Source organism: Adelges cooleyi, unplaced genomic scaffold (genome assembly GCF_023614345.1).
Source record: "Adelges cooleyi isolate 19-005CV unplaced genomic scaffold, UGA_ACOO_1.1 ACOO_flye_CR_arks_rails_tigmint_CR_PRNA_1, whole genome shotgun sequence".
NCBI classification, from domain to species: domain Eukaryota; kingdom Metazoa; phylum Arthropoda; class Insecta; order Hemiptera; family Adelgidae; genus Adelges; species Adelges cooleyi.
The window spans coordinates 1,710,619-1,736,745 of NW_026095751.1; the positions used below are offsets into that span (position 1 = coordinate 1,710,619).

General features: G+C 30.4%; 1 protein-coding gene and 1 long non-coding RNA gene across 4 annotated transcripts; one reads left to right on the forward strand and one right to left on the reverse strand.

Annotated features, from left to right (window-relative positions):
* Nucleotides 1-5,946: 5,946 nt before the first annotated feature.
* On the reverse strand, nucleotides 5,947-24,920 carry LOC126835625 (uncharacterized). Its single transcript, XM_050568332.1, has 11 exons — nucleotides 24,594-24,920; nucleotides 8,778-8,840; nucleotides 8,664-8,699; nucleotides 8,535-8,582; nucleotides 8,329-8,385; nucleotides 7,948-7,977; nucleotides 7,816-7,851; nucleotides 7,517-7,567; nucleotides 7,195-7,227; nucleotides 6,583-6,615; nucleotides 5,947-6,002 (listed from the first exon to the last, which is right to left on the reverse strand). The coding sequence occupies exons 1-11, from the start codon at nucleotides 24,694-24,696 to the stop codon at nucleotides 5,947-5,949; spliced, it is 546 nt and encodes a 181-aa protein (XP_050424289.1). The 5' UTR covers nucleotides 24,697-24,920.
* LOC126833181 (uncharacterized) lies at nucleotides 16,277-19,009 on the forward strand. 3 transcript variants are annotated; one of them, XR_007684909.1, is made up of 7 exons: nucleotides 16,277-16,432; nucleotides 16,488-16,650; nucleotides 17,109-17,235; nucleotides 17,295-17,423; nucleotides 17,986-18,168; nucleotides 18,241-18,381; nucleotides 18,598-19,009. It is a non-coding gene; the product is annotated as an uncharacterized LOC126833181 (long non-coding RNA). The 3 variants fall into 3 exon arrangements; XR_007684911.1 differs by having other exon boundaries at nucleotides 16,277-16,650; nucleotides 17,301-17,423; XR_007684907.1 differs by having other exon boundaries at nucleotides 16,277-16,650; nucleotides 18,598-19,006.
* Nucleotides 24,921-26,127: the final 1,207 nt, after the last annotated feature.

Genomic DNA, 26,127 nt, shown 5'->3' on the forward strand with positions numbered 1-26,127 from the left:
TTTTTTGGATTCAGATTAAGTGTTGGTTGTTATGCAGTATACCGCCTCAAAATGTTTTTTTTATTACACAATTTTTTTAAAGGAAAACTAATGTTTTGTATATTGTTATACTGTTATTCATTTAAAGAGATTCACGCTTGATTGTTTAAATTGTCTAATATTAGATAATCTGCTTCGTGCTAATTTTATTTTTTTAGTTTATCAACTTGTAGCTCTAATTTTGTAAAAAATATTTCATTATTTTATTACTATGTACTATTACTATTAAGATAAATTTTAATAATAATTAAGTCATAAATGATAATACTTTATTTTATGACTAGATCAAATCTCGTGAACATTTAACATCATGATACTGCTCCTATGCTATTATTAAAAAAACACAATTTTTAAAATCTCCATAAAAGGTTATTGTTAAATAACAGGCAACAGCCGACTGCTAGTGGCTATACACGTTAGTAATATTTAACTAATAAGTAATAAATGTAGGTAAAATTTATTGTTTTCTCCATCACAGTACCAGTATACGATTTATTTTAATTTAAATGTAAGAAAATCGATTTTTCTTTAGAAAATAACAAGAAATTAATATACAGGATGAGGCAGTAAAACGGCGATTTTCTAATGTATTTAAATGGTAAAACCCGTTTCACTATCCCACCCTTTACATTTTAAGGATCTATGAAAAGGTTTTTTTAGTTGCATTTTATTTTGTACATTGTCAATCTAGTAAAATAGAAGTATAATATAGCTTTGAAATAATATAATCTGTGAAGTATAAATAGTTTGTGTGAGATTGCTTTAATGGAAGTATATAATACATAAATATTAATTTTATTGAGAATAAGCGATTATAATTTAAACTATGGAGTACAAACGATTGAAACATGAATCGTCGACCATTCCAACAAAATATAACAAGACATTGTATATGTGTTATTTGGTCCACTAAGTTTTTGCAAAAAAAAAAAAAACCAGTACAGTGGGGTCGGTGCATAGTGGGGACGGAGCATAGTTGGGTCGGGGAATAGTGGTGACGGGGAGGTCACAGGTTTACAGGAATTTTTAAATCTGAAAGTGATAAAATCACTTTCGAAAAAACGCTTCGATGCAAATCGGTAGTTAGTATTTTCAAGCCAGTACAGTCCAAACCAAGCACAGTATAAACCAGCAAAGTTAGAAAGTTTTAAATGAAGGTTCTGTATTTACAAATGAGCATCAAAGCGTTTATTTGAAAGCGATTTTATTCAATTTTATCACTTTTATTTATAATAATTCTTGTAGACCTGTGACCTCTCCGTTTCCTCATTGCTTTGATTACATTATGCCAATACTCTACTGTACTAGTCCTCTCGGATAAAATCACTTTCAAATTAACGCTTTGATGCTCATTTGTAAATACAGAACCTTCATTTAAAACTTTCTAACTTTGCTGGTTTATACTGTGCTTGGTTTGGACTGTACTGGCTTGAAAATACTAACTACCGATTTGCATCGAAGCGTTTTTTCGAAAGTGATTTTATCACTTTCAGATTTAAAAATTCCTGTAAACCTGTGACCTCCCCGTCACCACTATTCCCCGACCCAACTATGCTCCGTCCCCACTATGCACCGACCCCACTGTACTGGTTTTTTTTAAATGGCAACATATGTTTTTAATTACATACATTTGTAGACAAAAATTAAAAAAATATTTTAGCGTTTGAATTTTCATTTATTTGTTCATTGGCTATGACTTTGTTAAGATACTACATTTTTTCTTAATAATTATCATATTTCTTCGGTTTTCCAAAACCGATAGCACATAAGGTTCATATTTATGTCCGCATTGTCCATTTGGCGATAACACTCTTACAAAAAAAAAGTCACTGGTATAAAAGACTTTGAAACAATGATAGACAAACGGATCTTATCTACAGATTACCTATTCCAACACAGGTACACAGGTTGGTTTTACAAACCCACTTAATCAAATTATTTTTATGCGTGTAATAAAACTACTCGTTTTTGTAGTACGATTGAAAATATTAAGAACTACAGTCAAAAAATCAAATCTTTTTAAAGTCATAACAAATGAACAAATAAATGAAAATTCAAAATTTAAACGCTAAAATATTTTTTTATTTTTTGTCTACAAATGTATGTTATTAAAAACATATGTTGCCAATTAAAAAAAACTAAAATCCTTTTTGGCCTTCAAGATTTGGTGATAAAAATGTTCAAAATTTTGAAAAATATATATTATATAATATATAATATAATATATTCCGAGGAAATGAGTGTCTTATCCTTAATGAATCACAGATCGTATCTAGTCGGTACATTGAAGGGTTCCTATTTTATGATTATTTTTTTTTCAAGTCAACTTTGAGTGCACCAGATCTGAATAACGAAAACACTAATTTTCGGTTGGTATCACTGTCACAATCTACTCAGACGGCATCTTGCCACCGCGTTGTGTGAGAAAAACTTGCGATAAAACGTTAAACGGCTCTGTAATGAATTAAAATGCTAGCGTAGTGTACTTAAAATTTCTTATCTAGTATATATAAAGAAATATCATTTTTAAATAAACTACAATACAACAAATTAAAACATGGGTAGCATAGTGGTATAGATTTTTTTTTGCCATAATTCCTTTAGACCAGTGATCTCCCGCGTACCCACTATGCCTTGACACCACTATACTGGTTTTTTTTTGACATTTTTATGTCTTTGCTATGGAACACACACGGAAAATCGACACCGCTCATAATAACGAAAAAACCAACACCGCTTATCATAACGAAAAAACCGACACCGACACCGGTTATCATAACGAAAATAACAGCTGATTTATCTGGTAAGAGAGATAAGAGATAGGGGGTGAAAGGTAGGGGTAAGAGTTAGAGGGTAAGAGTAAGGAGGTGAGAGATAGGGGGTGATAGATAGGGTGAGAGTTAGGGAGTAAGAGATGAGGGTTGGGGTTGGGGTGGGAATGAGGGGGGCATATATGTTGTATTCACAACGTTCAAAATAGAAATGAATAATAAATTCAATAATTTAAGGGGCCAAATTCTCTATGAATTGTTTTGGGCCAGATATTATGAAAACACTAAAATATTAGCCAGAAACTTTATATGTTTACTAGCCACCTTAGATTAGTGATGTGACATAAATCCGGATTCTTCGAAAATCCGAATTCTGGATTTCAAAATCCGAAAATCGAAATTTCGAATTTCAAAATCAGATTATTAGAAAACACTCAAAAGTTTATCTTTTATAGTAATTCCCAGAGCTCTGCCAACTTTAGAAATCCAAATGGAAACATAATATATATTTAATTTTTTTTTTTTAATTACGAATAATTTGCTGAATATATTAACTGGTTGGTAACTGTTTCTGGATGTACACTTTTAAAGTTATTAAAGTGTATAACTTAGAATGGGAGATGAAGTGCAATGGAGATGAGTGCACAGATAAAAATAATCCTTCAATAATACTCGTTCCCCTATCGATAATTTTAAACTTTAACAACTAAAAGTAATTATCAAAAACTGTTTATCGACCAGTCAAAAGTTTCAGTAAATTATTCTTAATTTATAAAATGTATTAAATATTTATGTTACAATTTGAGTTTCTAAAGTTAGTAAAGTTAATTACCGATATCGGATACAGCTATACTGGTTTATCAATAATACAAATACATTTTAAGTTAAAAATTAATTAATGTTCTAAACAACCGAAATCAGCATTAAGAAACATTAAATTAAAATTTTTAGATTTCGGATTTCGAACTTCGGTAAATCCGGATTTTCCCCATCATTACCTTAGATACATAAAAATGTATCCTGTTGTGTTGCGGACTCGTAAGTAAGCTGTTAAATTTAATTTTTTCTTGTGCTTGTTATTTCAATGTTTTTTTAATACTCGTCCTGTATTTCTGTTACGATAAAAGAAATGTTCCTAATTTTTTTTTGGATTTTTCCAAATGGCTTTGTTTGTGTAGGATATTTTTAGTTTTTTTTTCTACATTTTTTTTGTTATTGTTTACTCTTATTTATAGTATTTTCGGCCATCAAATACATCAATGAAAATCAGTTTTTATACAAAAAAAAAATCTCGTATCTAGAAAGAATGTAGTTAGATAAATAAAATAATATAGGTTTTCTACGAATTTACACCAATTGTTTAATTCCAAACGTTTATACGAAAAACCCAATTCAAAATAAAAAGTGTAAATTTCATATTATATTTAAATATTTCTCAAGCTTTCTGAAAAAAAAAAATAGTTCAAAAATTTTACTTGTTCTAGGCAACAGGAAGATCAGCTTTTTAATAAACTCAACGTGTTGCTAATACTAGTAAAAAAGAACGGTAAAATAAAAAATCTCATCGTAGCCAAAATAAGCGGAAAAAAAATATTTGGGAACATCCCTTTTATTGTTACAGACATGCACGATAAGTATCGACAAGTTCTGACCAAGGGGTTCTACAAAAGTTCATTCATATTTGTCGTTTTTGTTGAAATAAAATATTTATAAGCAAAAACATAATAATGGTTAAAAAAGTAGTACCATTAAAACTCTATATTTACTTGATAATTCGGCTAATTCACGGGCAATTATATTTTTCAACGCTATTCCGGTAAGAGATCTTCTCTCTTCTCCGAGGCGGATCAAAATATCTAAGCCTTTTAAACCTGCAAGAATTAAAAAATAAAATATTGTACATGATACATATTTTTATTCATACATACATATTTAAGTATTATAAATTTATTATTATTTACTATTCAAATGGTAAATTTGTGTTAACATTTTTGAAAAATAAAAATAAATTAGTTGCTTGCGATATACAATTTCATCGCACTCCAAAAAAAACCTAAGTAGAATTACTTATTTGAAGAGACTGTTCAAACTTGACATTCAACACTGAAATCGGTACACACAAAAATGAAATTAACCACAGAAGTCTCTTATTTAATCGCAGACTTACAAGAAGCCCACACATAAAATCAAAACCTAAGCAACTTAATATCCGTTTGCACTTGTTTCCACCCTTGCTGCATACAAACCACTTCTTCAGCCCATTCGGTCTTATGGCGGGTCTGCCGAATTCTCTAAGACACTCCAGGCATTCTAGATCATTGTTCTTCGCATCATTACAAAAGCTTCTTGGTGTATGATTAATAGTCAACTCCACAAATACCTTAAAGGCAATGCGGCCAATAAAACGGCTATACTGTTTATCCCAATTGTATCCCAACCGGTCCTGGCAATCCGGCTCAACTCCTCGCTCTCCAACGGTGCAGAGACTTGTTACAAACATTCAATAACAACATTTGTTCTTGGTTTTTTTTTATCTTTTTTTCACTTTCATTTTGTTGCAAAGTGTTAAATATTGACATACGTCGTTCAATATGATACCGTAGGTTAGCTGTTAAACAGCAATTAGGTCTCACTCTCTCTCCCCAATTAAAAGTTTACTATGTTGTAATATTATCATGTGAACGAAAAATATAGGTAAGGCAAATTTCATAATTAAGGAGATTGCACGCTGTCTGTTTTCAAGCAGTTTTGTATAGGCAATATTTAAGAAAACGGAGGTTTTAATAAATGTCGACCGTGTCAATTAATTTACCGATTGATTTTTTCTATAAGTAAAAGCCATTTTGGTTTATTTTAGCTGCCCAAAAAGCCAGACAAAGTTTCGTCTACATTGGATAGTCCAATTTCAATTTTGCAAAGAGATTAGAGTTCTTTGGCTACTTTACCATGTTTCCTACTCAGAAATCTGTTTCCTGCATAGCCTAGTAAAGTTGCCAAAGAACTCTTATGTCTTTACAGGATTGAAATCGGACCACATTAAGTAAACGAAATTTTGACAGTCTTATTGTTTCAAAACGTCAAAAATAAATTGACAACATTCAATGCCCTTAAAAAAAACTATAAGCTCTATTTACTACTATTGAATAAATTTGTAATTACTTTCGTCTGAATCTTCAGGCACAGGAATTTTAACTGAAACAAATAAAGAATGTAAAAAAAAACATACGGTTAGTTAAAGATGATATTTATATTTTATCACAAAGATCTAAAACTGAGATTAATTTCATAATTAATGAGATTGCACGCTGTCTTTCAAGGAGTTATGTATAGGCAATATTTAAGAAAACGGAGGTTTTAATAAATGTCGACCGTGTCAATTAATTTACCGATTGATTTGTAAAAGCTTTATGGTGTTATTTTTAATTTAAATATTTTTTTCTATAAGTAAAGGCCATTTTGGTTTATTTTAGCTGCCCAAAAAGCCAGACAAAGTTTCGTCTACATAGGATAGTCCAATTTCAAATCTGCAAAGAGATTAGAGTTCTTTGGCTACTTCACCATGTTTCCTACTCAGAAATCTGTTTCCTGCATAGCCTAGTAAAGTTGCCAAAGAACTCTTATGTCTTTACAGGATTGAAATCGGACCACATTAAGTACACGAAATTTTGCCAGTCTTATTGTTTCAAAACGTCAAAAATAAATTGACAACATTCAATGCCCTTAAAAAAAACTATAAGCTCTATTTACTACTATTGAATACATTTGTAATTACTTTCGTTTGAATCTTCAGGCACAGGTGTTTTAGCTGTAACAAATAAAGAATGTAAAATAATCATTAGGTTAGTTAAAGACGATATTTATATTTTATCACAAAGATCTAAAACTGAGATTAATTTCATAATTAATGAGATTGCACGCTGTCTTTCAAGGAGTTTTGTATAGGCAATATTTAAGAAAACTGAGGTTTTAATAAATGTCGACCGTGTCAATTAATGTACCGATTGATTTGTAAAAGCTTTATGGTGTTATTTTTAATTTAAATATTTTTTTCTATAAGTAAAAGCCATTTTGGTTTATTTTAGCTGCCCAAAAAGCCAGACAAAGTTTCGTCTACATAGGATAGTCCAATTTCAAATCTGCAAAGAGATTAGAGTTCTTTGGCTACTTTACCATGTTTCCTACTCAGAAATCTGTTTCCTGCATAGCCTAGTAAAGTTGCCAAGGAACTCTTATGTCATTACAGGATTGAAATCGGACCACATTAAGTAAACGAAATTTTGACAGTCTTATTGTTTCAAAACGTCAAAAATAAATTGACAACATTCAATGCCCTTAAAAAAAACTATAAGCTCTATTTACTACTATCGAATAAATTTGTAATTACTTTCGTCTGAATCTTTAGGCACAGGTGTTTTAGCTGTAACAAATAAAGAATGTAAAATAATCATTAGGTTAGTTAAAGACGATTTTTATATTTTATCCCAAACATCTAAAACTGAGATTAATTTGACCAAATAATTAATGAATTCAAAACATTGTATTAGCATAAAAATAAACTTTCAATCAACATTCGAATAAATGATTTGAATTATACTTTCATCATTAAAAACTTTGATTTTCAGCTTAAATCGGATATTCTAGTTTTTCTGAGCAACTTAATAATTATCAATTTTCAAAATTATTCGCTTGCAAAATTTAATATTTACCTATTTTTTTGCTTATTTTTTCTTGTATAGATTTATCTCGTTTTATGGATGCTAAAATTTACAATAAAATAACTTGATATCGTATATAATTTTTTTACACCTAATAGAAACCATTATTGTACATATGATTCTGTGTATCAGTGGCACAACCAGAATTCGGCCAAGGGGGGAGGGGGTCTCCGTCATGTCCTATTCAAGTTTTACTTGAAAAAAAAGTGATGGAATAGGGGTTTCTGGCGTTAGTTGTTGCGCCACTGCTGTGTAGAGCATTATAATATGTATAGCTGATTATTGACTACCATTTAGATTCTCTTCGCTGTCAGTGAGCGCATATTCTGGAATAAAAGCAAAAAAAAAATGTGTTTACTCAATGAATACCTATCAAACAACTGCGTATAAATATTTCCATAAAAAGTAATAACGATTATTACCCGGTACAGCGATCAAAATAATCAGGTCATCTGAAATGAACACAAAATAAATAAATTATATTGGATTTAATTTTCTATTCTATAGCAATACACTTTAAGAGAAATATTAAAGTAGTAAGTATAAGGGTATTAGTAATCCGGAAGTTAGTGCTTGGCTAGATTAATTTAATAGAGCTGAAACTTTATTATAACGTATAAAAATAAATATAACGGCTGAATTCAAACAGATGTAGCGAGTAGAATAAGATTTATGACTTAAGAACTAAGATTTACACCACCGATATATTTGCATAAATACGAACTTTGTTGTTGTTTTAATAAAATAATCAAATATTCTAAACCTTATTTATTATTATTATTATTATTATGTATGCGTATTACTGTTCACTGAAAACATGTTGTCTTTAACGATTTGTTCAATTACACACTCCAATCCATCTAGAATAAACAAATAAAGATTCGAGTTATAAAACAAGTTTAAAAAAATAATCATAATACAATAATTACACCACGCTTTAAGCGACTTCCGGTGTTAAAATTATATATTATATACCTATTAGTATATTGATTTCTTATATGTATCTTACTTTTTCCTAAAGCATCCTTATAGTTAGAAGCTATGTGGATGTGTTTGTCTATAGTAAATCATTTAAAAAAATAAGTATAATATCAGTGTGTATAAAGTTAGTCTAATAGTGATAAAAAATATTACTGACTTGTAATGGACACCGTACTTGTATACGAGGAGTCAGCTGTAAAGAAACGTGAAATATTACTTTTATTTTTAATAAGTATATCGAGTAGGTAAGTATGAAAAATTAAATAATTACAACTTTCTGCCAAAACGTTTAAGAAGAAAAATGGTAATAACACACAGAAGAGCTTCATTTTACCTGCAAATAATAATTAACATAAAAGCAATTCATACTGGTCGCAGTCTTTTGCGTGTCGTACAGTGCATTTTTTAAACTATTAAACTAGGTGACACGAATGTCGCCCAGTGAAAATAATTTGTCGCCTAGTTGATTATATTGTTAAAGACTGGGCAACACACAACTTTCAAGAGAAGAATTTTTTAATTATGTAGAAAACCAATTAGGTAATGGATGATGGATAAATGGCTACATATTGTCTTATATTATCGATACCTATTCGATATTAAATACAAAATGCATTTATTATTGTAGAATATGAGAAAATAAGTTATAATAATACTATTGTTATACATTTATGACGATAACCGTTAAGGATGGTCAAAAGGCAATGGTACCGTTATGTGATAATAATAGTAGAATGTATATTGCTCTAAACAGTACTGGAACAGCAAATTTTGATCCCAGACCAGCAGTGGCTGAGTTTTTAATATGGAAAGAACGACGTTACAGACCAAGAAACTTACAAAAATCATTCATTCATCAAAAAGTTTTTTGAAAAATAAATCTTAAAAAAAATCTTCTGTTAAATAAATTATCTCTTTTATTTATTTATTTTTACTATTTACTACTAGCATTACGATTTATTTTTAATAATAATTATGAGGGGCGAGTCTGAAATACTTCTCATTAAGGGTGAAACTAAAGGGGGGTAGCCTACTCCCTTATAGTCAGCCAAATCAAAAGAAAAAAGTTTTTCAGCCGAGTCTGCAACCACGAAAGAGCATTTTCATGTCTCGTTGAAGTACCGAATAAATTTAGAGTAGTGGTGGAATTATAGATAATGAAATGGTATATTAACAAGCTAGTATCTAAGGTGGCTAGTAAACATATCAAGTTTCTGACTTATAAGTGATTTTATAATATCTGGCCTTAAAAAATTCATAGGAAATATGACCTGTTAAATTACATTAAATTTATTTTTCAGTTATAATTTGATCGTTGTGAATACAACATATCTCTCACCCCAATCTATCAACCCTATCTTTCACCCCCTATCACTCACCCTCTGTCTCCTACCCCTCTCTCCACCCCTAACTCCTACGCTATCTCCCCCCCAACCCCATCTCCGTGTGGTAACGATTTTTTGGTAACGCTTTTTTAATAACGCTGAGTAAATAACGCTTTTTTCGGTTAAGTGCCAAAGCTAAGACATGAAAATGTCAAAAAAAAATTATGTACAATCAAGTTTCTGGCTAATATTTTAGTGTTTTCATAAAATCTGGCTTGAACAATTCGACCTCTTAAATTACATTGAATTTATTATTTAGTTCTAATATGAACGTTGAACGTACGACATCTCTTATCTCATATCAGATAACAGCGTAACAGATTAACATTCGAAATGGATCCGAAATGGTCTTTCCGATAATTGTCTTTGAATTGACGAATGATTTTTGGTACCTTGCGGCGCTTAACAGCGTAACGCTTTTTTTGGTAACACTTTTTTTCGGTTATGTACCGGCTAATTCTCACCCGAAAATAGCGTTACCAAAAAGGCGTAACGAAAAAAGGGTTACCATAAAAGCGTTACCACACGGAGATGAGGTTAGGGGTGGAAATAGGGGGTAGGAGACAGAGGGTGAGAATTAGCCGGTACATAACCGAAAAAAAGCGTTACCACACGGAGATGGGGTTGAGGGTGGGAGATAGCGTAGGAGTTAGGGGTGGGAGATAGGGGTAGGAGACAGAGGGTGAGTGATAGGGGGTGAAAGATAGGGTTGATAGATTGGGGTGAGAGATATGTTGTATTCACAACGATCAAATTATAACTGAAAAATAAATTTAATGTAATTTAACAGGTCATATTTCCTATGAATTTTTTAAGGCCAGATATTATAAAATCACTTATAAGTCAGAAACTTGATATGTTTACTAGCCACCTTAGATACTAGCTTGTTAATATACCATTTCATTATCTATAATTCCACCACTACTCTAAATTTATTCGGTACTTCAACGAGACATGAAAATGCTCTTTCGTGGTTGCAGACTCGGCTGAAAAACGTTTTTCCATGAGTGGAGACGGACAGGACAGGCGGTTAAAAACAGGCGACGACTTTTTTTTTTGCAAATCGTTACGATATAGTACCTTAGTTATCCCCCCCCCCCTATCCCCCCAAACATTTTTTTGTCGCCCAGTAAAAATTCTTTAAAAAATGTACTGGTGTCGTACACGACTAAAGTCTAAAAAATATACACTTAAAGAAGTAAAAACACCTGCTATGTCCACATTACAATAACATGTTGTTCAGAAATCGTAAACAATATTTCGAGCAGCTAGTGCCTATGTATCGTAAAAAAAAAAAGAATAACAAACAAAAGAGGACTCAGTATTTTATTTTAAAACGTATACACCTTCTAAACCAAGCGATAATAAAACAACAAGGGGTTTTATGATTCACACCTAAAATATAAAAAAAGTCAGTACAGTGGAATCGGGGCATAATAGGGACGGAGAGGTCTTTAAGAATTACTATTACTGAAAGTGACTACCTAACTTACCTAACTTTAATACTATCTTACTGTGCTTGTTTATACTGTACTGCTTTGAACATCGAAATTTTCATTTTAAAGTGATTTTATTACTCTTTTTACTGACTCTGTTTTTAATGGGTAACTGCAAATTGAGGGGGTTAAAACCATGGCGGTGTAAGTCACACCGTTTTGTAAAGTTAGGCATTTTTTAAAAAGTCAACGTGTCGAAGGGCAAAGTGAAGTATATACTTATGTTTTGCCCCCACTTAATTCCAAATGATTTGCGCCACTGTTCAGTACAAGAACATAACTATTTTAAAACATATTATGCACATTGAAAAAAAAAAATAATAACTAGCCATAAAACAATTTTAAATACTATTCAAAGATCGTACCCAATAGGTTTTAGTTCTTTAACAGGGCCGAGTATAGACTAATATAATAGCTCGAATTAAAAACGTATCTATTCAAGGGTTTTGTTGAGATTTGTCCGTACCTATTTGATTAAAAGCATACTTACAGATTTTTAGCACAGTGATTGACTCGACCGACTTTTGAAACGCAACGTTTTGTAGTGACATTCATGTGTCTTGGTCTGTGGCCTTAAATTTTCAGCGACAACAACAATATAGACATATATTGTGCAGAGTACCGTTGTTGTTTATTTACAAAGGTGGATTATTTTTGCAATACGGTTACATAGGTATCTAGTATATACATTGCAAAACAAAATTGAATTTTACAACGGCCAAAATTTATAAGAAACCCGTTTGAGTTTTTGAAATGGACAAAATCTAATACATTTATAGCTATTAACAAAAATGTTGAATATTCTCATATTCAACATCAATTTAAAGATGATATATTATTTATGTTCATATTACAATTTACAAAATATTATAAATGTTCTATCCCAAAGCGATTAAGAGTTTCATCTGCAATATGCAATCAAGGTTTTACTAAAATATTATTTTTAACAGTTAAAAATAACGTTAAACACTGATTTGATTTTCTATGTTGGCTAACTTTCTGGTTGTATGCATGCAGCGTTCTGGTTGTTCTGGCAATTTTTCTTTAATCCAAATTGGTCTACTGTTATGTTATAACTTATTTTTCCATTCTTTTGAAGAGTATTTTTTTTTAAAGGCATGTGATATGATGGACTAGTCTTTTTGTATCCTCCAGCGATTTCCTTAAGGGTTTAACAATATTCAGACCTATAGCTTATTAAACTTAAATAATTGATTCGATACGATGGTATGGCGTTGGTTAGGTTCACATAAGTGTATAAAATTCGAATTTCAAGCACTCTCAGCATAAAATGTAGTATTCGGGCTTCCGTGATTATTATTCCATCTAAAGATGGGATATAATATATAACCCCTTAAAAAAATTATTTTTTTTAATTTTTTTTGAAATTTTGAATCTTATTTCGATCTTTTAGTTGGAGTTTTAGGGTTAATGGTCTGAACATTAGACCACAGGTATATCTAGAACGGGGCTAAACATACATACACAATTTTAACTTATTTTTTTGAAACTTTTAAATCAGCCAAATTACTGGCAAATGCTCTTGGATCTGAAGATTCATTTCCATAAATAAATCTACATAGAATTAAACGTACAAGTACACAAATCAAATATGAGTCTCGCGATGATCATAAACTTTACAGACCTAACTTTTTAAATACAGTTTTAAATGGAGCTATAGAATCGATAAACGAACGATTTGAATACCTTTCTGAGTGTGCAAACTTGTTATATCTTTAAAACATTTATAATTATAAAGATCTCACTTTCACATACATCCAAAGATGTTTTAATTTCTGACATTAATTCTGTGGGATTACACGATGAAATAATAGCTTTACAGAGTATACTCAGTGCTATAGAAACAAACCCACGCAATTTGTTTTAGAATATATATGCTCGTTAGATCGTTTAGTGGGTCTTGCAATAAATACAACCGAGAAGGAATTAATAGATATTATTTAGACCTGGATGAAGTTGTATCTGATTTTGCATCTACAAAAGTTAATTTTTAATATTGTGTTTTTTTATCGTTTTGTTTTTATTACAACTATTTTAAAATTGTGTTTTGACGCATACACAGTACCTAGTGAGGTATACTAGAGTCTATACATGTATTTATAGATACTAAATATCTAACCCCTTGTAGACTATTTATAAATAGTTATAATGTATTTTGTACACAGAATTCGTTTATTTTGGTTTTTTGAGTAAACGAATATTAGATATGAAGCATATTTCGTTTATAAGCAAGTTAGGGGCGGCAAAACTTGAGTTTGTCTGGGCATGTTTAAACGCTTGAGCCGGGCCTGACTATAAATAGTCATTAAAACAAATTGTTATTTTTTATTTTACTTACACAGTTATAATGCACGATTTACAATGATTTTTAATCTGATTTTGTTTTGTTTTTGGTTCACACCTGCGATGATAATAATAGTTTATTCGAACAAACTGTGTATTTGATTAACGATTTACACGAGTTGTCTACCTTTTGAAATCTCGTGCACCATTCAAAACTAGATTTTTTGCATCACCCAGTGGCCCAAGTACTAGGTTGATATATTTTCATCTTCGTTTTCCAACATGAACACAAAAATCAGTGTGTGTGTTTAACGTTTATTAAAATAATAATAATATAATTTTTAATAATACAGTTAAAATTAAATTTGTGATAATACATTTGAAAAGATAAGTCTATTTATTTGTTTATTCATAAACGCCCGAAAGCTTAAAGTATTAATAAAAATTATAACTTAATTACAGATATTTATATAATTTTATATATTACAATTGTAATATAGGTAGTTTTAATTAGTCTGAATGAACTGATAAGGTCTTACAATAAAACAATCTCAAATAGAGAAACAAAAAATTAAAGATATTGAACAAACAGTTTTGGAATACTGGTGAGAAGTAACGAAATAATATTTGAAATATTAATGATTATTAACATTGATTCGATGAATTACAAGAATAATAATATAGTATAAGCAAATGAAAACACATCGAAATAATATTACACGCACCGATTTACTACACTAAAGGCCAACAGTCTCGCACAAATAGATGAAGCATTATAACGTTTAATACCTAAGTCTAATAACTAATAACAAAAATTGCGTTTACCTAGTCTCCACCGGTGACGGCTGGGAATAAACAACATTATAAACCACTACCTAATAAAATCAAATTGAACTAAGCATTTAACAGGCATACTACACCGGAAAGAATTTTGTAAATTTCAAGTAAGGAATAGATATTTATTAAAAAAAACAATCATATTTAAAACTCAAAAATATGTTATGTTTCCGCTAGTAAAATAAAAAAAATCAAATATAAAGTTCAATTTTTATACTTTAGCACTTGGAACGTTTGACAAATTAACTCTTCATTTATACTATAATTTATTTTTCTATATAATTACAATTTATAAATTAAAGAGTATTACTCACAATATATTTCAATTATGATTTCGTATTCTATTTTTTTTTTTTTTATAACAAAGCTAAATTCCGCAATAATGTCGGCGGTGACCACCATAATTTTCGGGATAACAACAGATAATCTAAGCTTATCTAATTACCTATATTATTTGTAAATATTGTAGAAATATGACTTTACTTGGGAAATACTGTATTTTTGTTGTACAGAGAAGCCACATTTTTATTTTTCCTATTGTGTTGTGTGTTTTAAAGATAAAAATTATAATACAAAATTTACATATGTACACATTGTTTTTTTATGAAATAGTATTAGATTTATATAATAATATATAAATGATATATATAATTATTATTTAATGAAATAAATCATAGAATATTATATATGACCCGTCCAGCACTTAAAGTTTATAACGGATACTCGTACCATTATACAATTATTATTCTATTGATGAATTTTTATAAACATGTTTTCAATTATTAATTTTGGATTTATAAATGAATTATCAGAAAGCTGAAATGTTTTACATAAAATACTGATTTTTAATGATTTTGTTTGGTGACCTATAATACTATAAAAAAAAAACAGTAAAAGAGAAAATAAACTAAAATATTCATTACGACCATGGACAATATAGGCTAAGCAAATTTGGAAACACGTATTTTATTGTATTAGACATGCAAAATAAGTATGCTCCAATATAAATGTTAATAAGTAAGTACGCTATACGAGGTACCAAGTTTATTCTGATATCTGAGAAAATTATTTATACGCTAAAAATAAGTAATTAAGTTATCAGAATGATTCAAACTATGATGGGTATTGTATTTTCTACTCTGTCCATTGTTATATAAATGTTAATGAACAGTAGCTATAAAAAAGATTTACTCGAGATTGTAACACGCGCGCGAGCTCGTGAAGTAGCGAATGTTTACCGCGACGAATCATACGTTTCCAGCATAATATTAGTTTTTACTAGATCGGCAGTCGGTGATAGAATAATGTGCCGCTCTGATAATACTACAACGCGCCGCCGCAGCACTCGTATGGGCGTGACTATAAACCGCCGCCGCCGCGCCGAGACGGAGAATAACGCCATCTCTCGGGAGTTGTATACGTAACACTTTACCTGCGACGTCCTCTTAAACTTTTTAGACAAAGCGTAACTGACTATATGCAAATTTAAAAGTGAAAACGGTCAACAGATAACTCCGTTGGCATGTAAGCAAAAACCAAGACGTCGCATGGCAACGTGAAATCAGTGTGACCACGGATAGAGTATAAAATTATGTATCTGTTCTGTGATAACATTATCTATCTTTAATCCTGATTTGACGATACCGCGACCACGGTCATATAATATAAGACCGAGACTCTGGCCAGTCTTATCAATTAATCCGAAACGTTATCAAGCAACACAACAACACTAGATATCAGAACAATAATAAGAAAACCATTTTCATGAGTTAGGTATATTCCCTTGTGCCATTCATATTTCATGTGGCAGATAAAAATATTAAATTTAACATCATGTTATATTATATAAGAACCACGGATTAACTAAACGTCAAAACTGTGTATTTTATTCGTTTAACACGTGGGTAGGTTATACGTCAACATATTACACTGTCCACCTTTATAAAAATTGTTTTATAGCTTGCAATAAACTACAATATAATAACGAAACGAACAAAATCCACACGAACGCGATTAATCAAATCGACAAAATAATGTCGAACGACGTAGCACCTCCAACTACGTCACCGTCGCCAAAGGAATCGTCTGTAGACTTGGAATACGTTGACCTCGACTATGTAACGTGAGTACTACAGAGTACCTAATTTCTAATTAGATGATCCAAACAGACAATACCAATGATAATGAAGCCAGTTAGTAATGACAGACAGTACAGTATAGTTGGGGCATAGTGGGAACGGAGCATAATAAGGTTGTTGTGTCACTTTGTCAACAAAGTTATTATAACTGAACTATGGAATTATTTTGAATGAATAAAGAGCTTGGATGCAAATCTGTAGACAATTGTAGGAATGTTAAATATTGATAAAAGCTTTGTAAAGACAAAAATGTGTTTAAAATTTATATATTTTGTAGTATTACGGCCGATACGATTAAGTATGATTGTCTGTCTTTACTAATAATTTGTTACCAACATATATCAATAAAACATTATTCAATAAAACTCTTATCCTGAATTTGTATTAAATTGAATTGAAAACTAGGTATAATTAATAGTAAACACTTTGTTTGTCATTTCAGCTTGGCTGTCTACAGTTTTCTATCGTTTATTTATGGAAATTACCGAATCCAATTTCGACATCAACAAAGGACTAAACCAAGAATATGCCGCACAAGTAGTTTGTGTTCAAACCCAATACATAGATCGGTCAGTAGTTGCGTTTGAACTGTTGTGAAATTTATGCTTATAAAACACCAATATTTAAGTTTCAGATTTTTTGAGAACACAACGACCAAGTTGTAAGTGACGACGTTGACCGAATTTGTGTGCTGTTTAAAACATACAAAAATTCCAAGTACTCCTCGACATGTACACTTCGCTTCATGAGCTGCCTGGTATACTCATTTTTTAAATTTCATTAAGCGGTCTGTATTTGACGTTTAGACCAAACAAAATGCTTTTATAGCCTAACAAAATGTCGACTATTCCTGATGGTCCAATTTGAATTCTGTAAAGAGATGTGGGTTTTATGATTACTTTTCTAAGTTAGTTGTTATGCAAGTATGTTTATTTTTGATTTTTTTGTTTATTTAATGTAAAAAAATTGTTTTTTTTTTAATATTGAACACTATTCAAAATTGAATTGATTTAAATACAAATAACTGAACTTTCTAAATGATAATCGGTTTCCTACATAACTTTGTTAAGTAGTCAAAGAACTCGAATCTCTTTACAAAAGTTAAATTTGGTCATTCTAAGTAGACGCAAATTTGTCAAGCTTTTAGGTCTAAAATAAACCAAAAATGGCTTTACTCATAGAAAAAATAATATAAATTGACTTCGTTTGAAACCAATTTTTCTTAAATATTCCCTTTAAAAACTTCTTAAAAACCGCCCACTTCCAATCCGCTTAATAAAAATAATTGTATTTAAATAATAATTTGTTGTTAATTCCAGATTTTACGTTTGGTTGTTTTTGTGTCGATCAATTACTTTTGCCTACTATTCAAACGTAATTTGTGTGATATTTATCAATGCAAAAATTCATTGATAAGGAACAAATTTACCGTGTAGACCATTTACCGATAGTTTTTATGGCTACCAGACAAGATGACATAATTAAAGCATCTGTGGCAACAAGTATGTGTTTCTGCTCTTCTTAGCTGTAGCTTCGGATTTAGTATTTCTTAATTTCATTTTAACCCGTTTCAGGTGTTTCTGTCACTATAATCTGTTTGACGAAAGACAAAGGCGATGTTATTTAAGCGCTAGCTAGTTTAAATATTTAGTTGACCTAAACGAAGACAACATACCACCAGAAGTCGAAGAACAAAGGCAGACTAGTAGAATGAAGTAAGTTGCCAGTGTTTTCTTTTTTTAACGACGTGAAACAAATTATTTCATTTGAAGCGTTCGAAATGAGTGTCTTCGTTCTTTGTCTAATAATAACTAATGTATGCAAATTGTGTCATTTTGTTATGTGTAAATTGAACCAAAAATGTTATTGACAATATCGCAAAGAATCTACACGTAGTTTTGGTAATTGCATTTGTTTTTTATTTCTTTTAGGAAAGCAAATTTTGGTGATTTAGTGGCGCAATTGGATGATGTACTGTTCAAAGTATTACTGTCAATTAGAATATTAACAGCATCGGCCACAAGAAATACTTTGAAATTCACCTAACCTGAATTTTACCACCAAGTGGCCATGATTTACGTATTTTGACAATAAGTAGCTTTATCTGTTGTGTGCTTAAATGACTTAGACTAGTCTGATTAAAGTTTGAATAATTTATTACAATAATAGTAAGGTATTAAAATAAGTTACACGTTAAAGACTACAATAATTTATTTTAATGTTTTGCCATCTAATAAGATACAGAATTGTATTCTTCCATAATTCGCTATACTTGTGTTGTAACACTAATTATCACTTGTGTCCAGGTAACGTTCAATAAACTGTTATTATTTTATTGCTATTTAAAACTAAACAACATATTTTATTTTGATATATATTTTTGCCATCATATTAAACACTTTTTGGTTTAAACACATTGTTATTTTTTCAAACTAATTGTGAATTGTGACAAAAATACACATTGATTTTAATTCTATTTTATGATCTTTTCCCGCTTTGGTATTACGTACGTTATTAAAAACAATTTTTATCACAGCTTCATTTATTGTGACCGATTTGAGTAAAAATTATCAAAATAGAGACAAAGGTGTTCCAATCAAAACAGAATAGTGTTTTGTTTAGTCACAAAATAAGTACAGAACAATTTACCGTGTTTTGTAACAAGCCATGTTATGTAATAGTCTGTACTGTTGGATCAATTACAAAACTAATGGTAAATTACTTTTTGGTAATTCAAGAGAGTTAGTAACTAGCATAGAATATAAAACAAAAATACTAACTTCTCTTCACGTTAGCCTAAAAGTCCGTTGGGATTATTACAGTCATCTTGATAACAAGACATAAGATCGTCTGTTCGTACAAATCAACTACCGATAAAAGCCTTCTTTTTTTTACAATACTAGTAAAACATATAGCATTGGTAAAACATAATACCCTGGAAATTAAACTCTAAATAATATCCTTACTGTAGACCTTTAACTAAACTATCCACTCTACCTAAACTATTAGAACAATAAATAAATAAAGCCTTCTCTAACATTTTCTTTTAATTAACTGGTGTAAATACTAACCAATAAAGATTTAGAAACGGTTGAATATGTGTGTGAAAGAAACTTACTTTGTTTCTATGTTAAATTAATAAATTCTATGGAAGCCGGCAAACCAACTGACGTCATTTAGGTACACTGAATTCAACAAGGCGATTGATTCAGCTAACCACTTTATTATTTTAGGCAAATTACACTTATATGGTACATCAAATTTTTTTATTGTCTTTGGTTAGGTTCTTGTTTAACTGATGGATTTCAACAAGTGAAAGTTAATGGTTTTTTTGTCCGATCCTTTTCCTTTTCTTTCGGATGTTTCACAAGGAGGACACTTATCTTCTTTATTTTTGGCATTTTTGCTTTTGATTTAAGCGCTTGTTTTAGATTTTCTAATCATCAACTTTTTGCTGACCCCTCAAGCTCTATACTAATGTTCCATCAACTGATGACTGTTTAATATATAATAATGGGCCCCAACCCCACTGTACTGGCTTCTCTAAAGTATATTTGCGATACTTAATTTGTTTAAATATTAAACTTATAAGATAGCTGGTTATATACTAAATTGTACTTGGATATAGTTCTACAATGATTGATTAATTAAAATATGTTTACACATATATTTATAAATCAAAGTATCAAATACAAAATATATATCTATATAGTATATAAATGTTATTTATATTATATAAATACACTAAAACTAACTTTGTATTAACATTTTTTTTTTTTTGTTTCTTATGAGTACCCATCTATTATTAAATTTTTGGTAATATTATTGAATTGGAGCAAAATATTTGATTGAAAATTATATTTTTCTATTACTGCACTGAATATATCAAAATTATAATAATTGAATAGTATACATTTTAATGTTCTGACTACATTACACTAAGCTTTAAAAGAGAAAATAAAAAATAATGTAATTTATCCCTAAAAACTCTTTAAGTAGGTACCAACGATTTATTAACTATGAATATATATATATATATATATATATATATATATATATATATATATATATATATATTAGACAAAAAACATTGATTATTATAATAATATCTAGATTTTTATTTTGTAGAATGATGTTATTTGATTTTTTTTTTTAACCGAAAACTTGTGAATTTTTTTTAACTCAACTACCAAAAATTACACAAGTCTTGGGTGAATTGCATAAAATAAAAGTAATTGTATGTTTATATTTGGGCAATAAAAATAAATAACTTGTTAGTTGTTATTAAGTATTGAGGTTTGTGGACGCAGACAAAACAATAAGTACAGCGTACAAACAATACAGCTTGTATTACAGTAATAATGATAAATGATATTTCGCTAAGACTAAACCATCAAGTATTAATTACAACACTTGTAAAAAAAAACAATTTTTATAATATAATAATAATATATAAAGTATAACAACTTAAAATGTTATTTGTTTAATTCTGTCACAGTAAGTAAAAATATTAATATTTTTAGCAGTTAACAAATGTACAGATGCACTGTACAAATATTTAAAAAACACAATCATCATAAGCATTTATAATCCTATTAAAACTTGGATCATTTTTTTTTTATACAAAAAATATTCTGGCGTTTAGTATAAGCTTTTGCTTTTCACATTTTTTATAACACATTTTATTTAAATAACTTCACAATACTCCCATTCACAATACTCTAAACGGGGAGAGCAAAGCAATTATTTTCTTCTAAAGAGGCAACTAATTTCTAATCTTTAAATGATCATGCTCTAATACGCAAAATAATTATTTTCCAACAAATTATCTGGTTCATAAATTGTCCAAATTATTCATCACCGTGTAGAGCTACATAAAGCCAATAAATGTGTGAAAGCCCACAAAAATTCTCTCTACAAATTGATGTAACAAAAAAGTATCAAAATACTATGTTCAATTACAATTGCATATGATTTCTTTTGAGGGGTAATGAATTCAAATTAGAAAACATTTTATTCCTGAAAGATATATTATAGGTAGCAATAAAATGTTTAATTTTCATTTTGAAAACAATCTCGCTAAATACTGAAATATGTTTAATAAAAATAACAAATTTATGTAAAACAGCCACTCTTAATAGTAATACACATTTAACCCTTTCAGACCCGCGTGCCATTATAATGGCACAACAAAATAAAAGCAGTTATAAAATTCAATTCAAATAATATCTTTGTGTAATACATATATATACACGTAAAAACATGTGTAGAATACTTTAAAATTGATAAGAATGCAATATGGACGAAATATGAAAAGATAATGAAAGGTTATCAAAAAAAAAAAAGTTGGCTAAAAAATATTTTTTTTTTTTCACATTATCTTCAATTTTCAACAAAAAAATAAACACTAAAAATCCCATACTTTTTTTTTTTGCTTCTCAATTTATATTGTATGCATATTATGATTTAATATCGAGATTATCTTTTACCGTTATCATTTTATTGTACCTCCAATAGTATGTCATTACAATGGCAATTGGGCGTCAAGTGTTGCTAATCAACTAATTTTACTTTGGTAAACGATTTTTGTTATCAAACAACAGAGATAATAAAAACCGCATTTTTCCGGATGTTCCTAAACTCCCAAACAAAAACCGCAAAATAGATTCAAAAAATACCTCATTAGAAATTATTAAAGATAAAATTAATCACTTTGCTTTTATTGATAATCGAAAAGATGCAACATTATGCAAACATGAAGGGTGTAAAATGAGAACACATATTATGTGTAAAAAATATAACCTCCATTTATGTTTGACTAAAGATAGAAATTGTTTTTATGATTTTCACTGTTAGTCACCAAATCAGGAATATTTTATTCTTTCTGTTAAAGTTTTTATCCAAAGGACATTTTACTCTATATATTGTTTTTTTTTATAAATGTAATGTTAATTTTGTTTGTATACCTAAAGAATATATGTATATGATAAATAAAATTGTTTTACAGCTAGGTATATTGTTAATTTTATTTGTTACAAATAGTTTTAAGTGTAAGTCAAGTCGCGCATGTAGTGTCGACAATGAAACATCGTAATATACGATTACATTGCGTTTTCTCAAGTATAAAATTAAGTTCTATACTATTTTTTTTATTTCAAAAACGCGTCCTGGTATCAAAAAGTACCAGTTATCCATTGAGCTATTCACCATATCTCTCTGAGGATCCAGAGCTACTCCATCTGCATTTTGGTAATAATTGTAATACCGATAAATCAAAAACTGTCTCACCACTAATAATACAAAAGTCACGCATACAGAGCGTGCCAAATCAACCATTAATCTCTCCAGCTAATTTTTCCCCCAATGACGGCTTTACCACACCAAAAAGTTCTAAACGACTCCCTTCTCCAGCCCACTCACCAAATAATACACAACACAAAAAACATACAACGTACGTTTCACAAAATCGTTTCTCACTTTTTGCCGCAAACGATACCGAGGAACCTGTACTTCAAGCCGACAATATGGATATTGTTGCAGAGCACACTGAGTCTCCCATCATTGAAACCAAACCTCCTCCTCCAATTTGTATCCGTGTTGTCAATGACTTCAATTCATTTTGCTCAGAAATTAAAGAAGTCACCAAAGGTGAACAGTTCTCTTGTAAAAGCACAACCAATGGTTTGAAACTTTCTACCAGCTCAGCTGATTCCTACCGTTCGGTTATTAAATTTCTTCTATCAAATAAAGCCGATTTCCATACTTACCAGCTAGAAAAAGATAGACCGTTCAGAGTGGTAATCAGAAACCTCCATCACACAACATCACCCGAAGAAATTAAAAAAGAATCATTGTCCCTTGGTCATACTCCAGGAAACATAACAAATGTTATTCAACGGTCTACAAAGCTTCCACTTCCACTTTTCTTTGTCGATTTGGAGCCTGCCCTCAATAATAAAGATATCTTTAAAATTGAGTTTTTACACTACACAAAAATAAAAATCGAAGAGCCACGCTTAAACCATCAAACAATTCAATGTCTTCGCTGCCAAGGTTTTGGTCATACCAAATCCTATTGTAATCACCCTCCTAAATGTGTTCGTTGCGGAGACAACCATCTTTCATCGACCTGCCAAAAATCTTCAAGCCTCCCTGCCAAATGTGCCCTTTGTGGAGGTGATCATCCTGCAAACTACAGAGGTTGTCCAATCCATAAAGAACACCAATCCAATCAACACCTCAAAAAATACTACCAAGGTCGTATTAACAATGTCCACCCAAATAATAATGTAAAGCCCAACACTGTAAGCACTACTTCAAATCAAATTATCCCCCTCTCTAAATCATATTCTCATGCCGTTGATAAAAATTCCAACAGCCAATTTAATCAAACTAATATTCCTTTCGCCGTTGACTCAGACCCATTGACATTAAAACTCTCCTCCTTTCTCGACGATTTTAAATCCCTAATTAATCCCTTAATTTCCCTCCTAACAACCGTCATCAATACGGTTCTTATTTCCAACAATGATAAATAGTAACACTAATAATCATCAGCCAATAAAAATCCTTCTTTGGAACTCTAATGGTCTTATAAATCAAAAAACCGAATTACAAGCTTTTCTTATAAATACTCCTATAGATGTCCTATTAGTAAGCGAAGCCCACTTGACATCAAATTCCTTCTTTAAAATTCCCGGTTATATAACTTACCATTGCGACCATCCTGATGGCACAGCTCACGCGGGCTCTGCGCTACTATGTAATAGAAGAAAAGCACGGGGAAGCGGCGGTGAATGGATATTTTAAATATATATGTAAAGTCTTTTAATCGGGGTGTGCATGTGTGTATATTTACTACAAGGGCTCACTTCCTGCCTCTAGACTTACTATTACACAGTGTTATAATATTGTATATAGTACATACCTTGTCGTGGAGTTACTCGAAGCTCTATGACCTTGTCGATATTCCTTGAGTATGTGATCTTGATATGTCGAGATGAACGTTGTTTTAACGCGAATGTTTTCATTCATAAAATATTTCAGACACTGGTGTTTTAACGTTATCTTACGACCATCTGTTTCTCGTTAAAGTGTAATTCAGTACACGGTCTACCAATGGTTTTATAATAATCAATGCGCTTGTCAGAAATAACAACGTCTACTGAGTTATTATAAGCCGATTACATTCCTTGCTGACCAAAAATAGTCACACGGGTGTAATAGGATTGTTCGACCGCTAGAATTAATGTCCTTTAACGATACTTTTAAGAGGGAAGTAATTAGGTATAGGTATATGTATATATAATGAACGAAAAAACAACAGTGTTTTTTCGTGTTTAATGAACTTATTGTTATGTAAATGTTACGCCTCTCATGAGTATGTACGCTATCTATTAGAGTATTTAAAGTTTATTGAAATTATTCAAAGAGGTTCTATATCACACTACGCGCGTTGTACATTGAATAATAATAACATGATAGTTATATAAAAATGTCACATATAGTATAAATTTGAATGTATAACATGTTATTACAAAATGATAGTTTAATAAATATAGTTAAAACTTAAACATATGATTTATGTTACTACAACTAATTAAATCAAATATTAAACATTCAACTCTTCCTCCCTACCAAAGCAATATCATCCAAGCCACGAATATTACCTTAATTCTAAATAACATTCCTACTACCATTTCCTCAGTTTACTGTCCACCCCCAAAGAGAAACCGTCCTAACATAAAAACATCTGATTTTGAACAGTACTTTCTTTCTCTAGGTAACAATTATATTGCTGGTGGTGACTTTAATTCTAAACACCACGCTTGGGGCTCTAGAATCGACAACACCAGAGGGCGCTCATTAATTAATTTTACAACAACAAAAAATCTAAAAATAATTGCCCCTCCCAATCCCACCTACTGGCCCACGCACATAAACAGACAACCTGACATTCTTGAATTTTTTATAACTACTCTTCCAAATCACATTTCTTACAATATAACTAATTCTTCAGACCTCTCTTCCGATCACACACCTGTCTTATTAACTTTAAATGATCTCTCCTACACAACTAAATCTTACCCTACAATTACGCCTGGTAAAACCATATGGCCAAAATTCCACAGTATTATTGAAAATCAAATTCTCCTTAACATTCCTTTAAAAACTCCCTCACACATTGACTCTGCAGTCCTATCTCTTACTTCCATTATTCAAAAAGCAGTACTCGACTCTTCCATTCCTATAATTCTACTCAAAACTCTAGTTATCACCTACCCCATCATATTTCTCAACTAATAATTGAAAAAAGACGAGCCCGCTCTAGATGGCAGAGGTCACACTTGCCCAGTGATAAAAGAAACTACAATATGCTTACATCTTCCTTAAAAAATATTCTGCGCAAACACAATTCAGAAAAATATCAACATTATATAAACTCACTCAACTTATCCAAT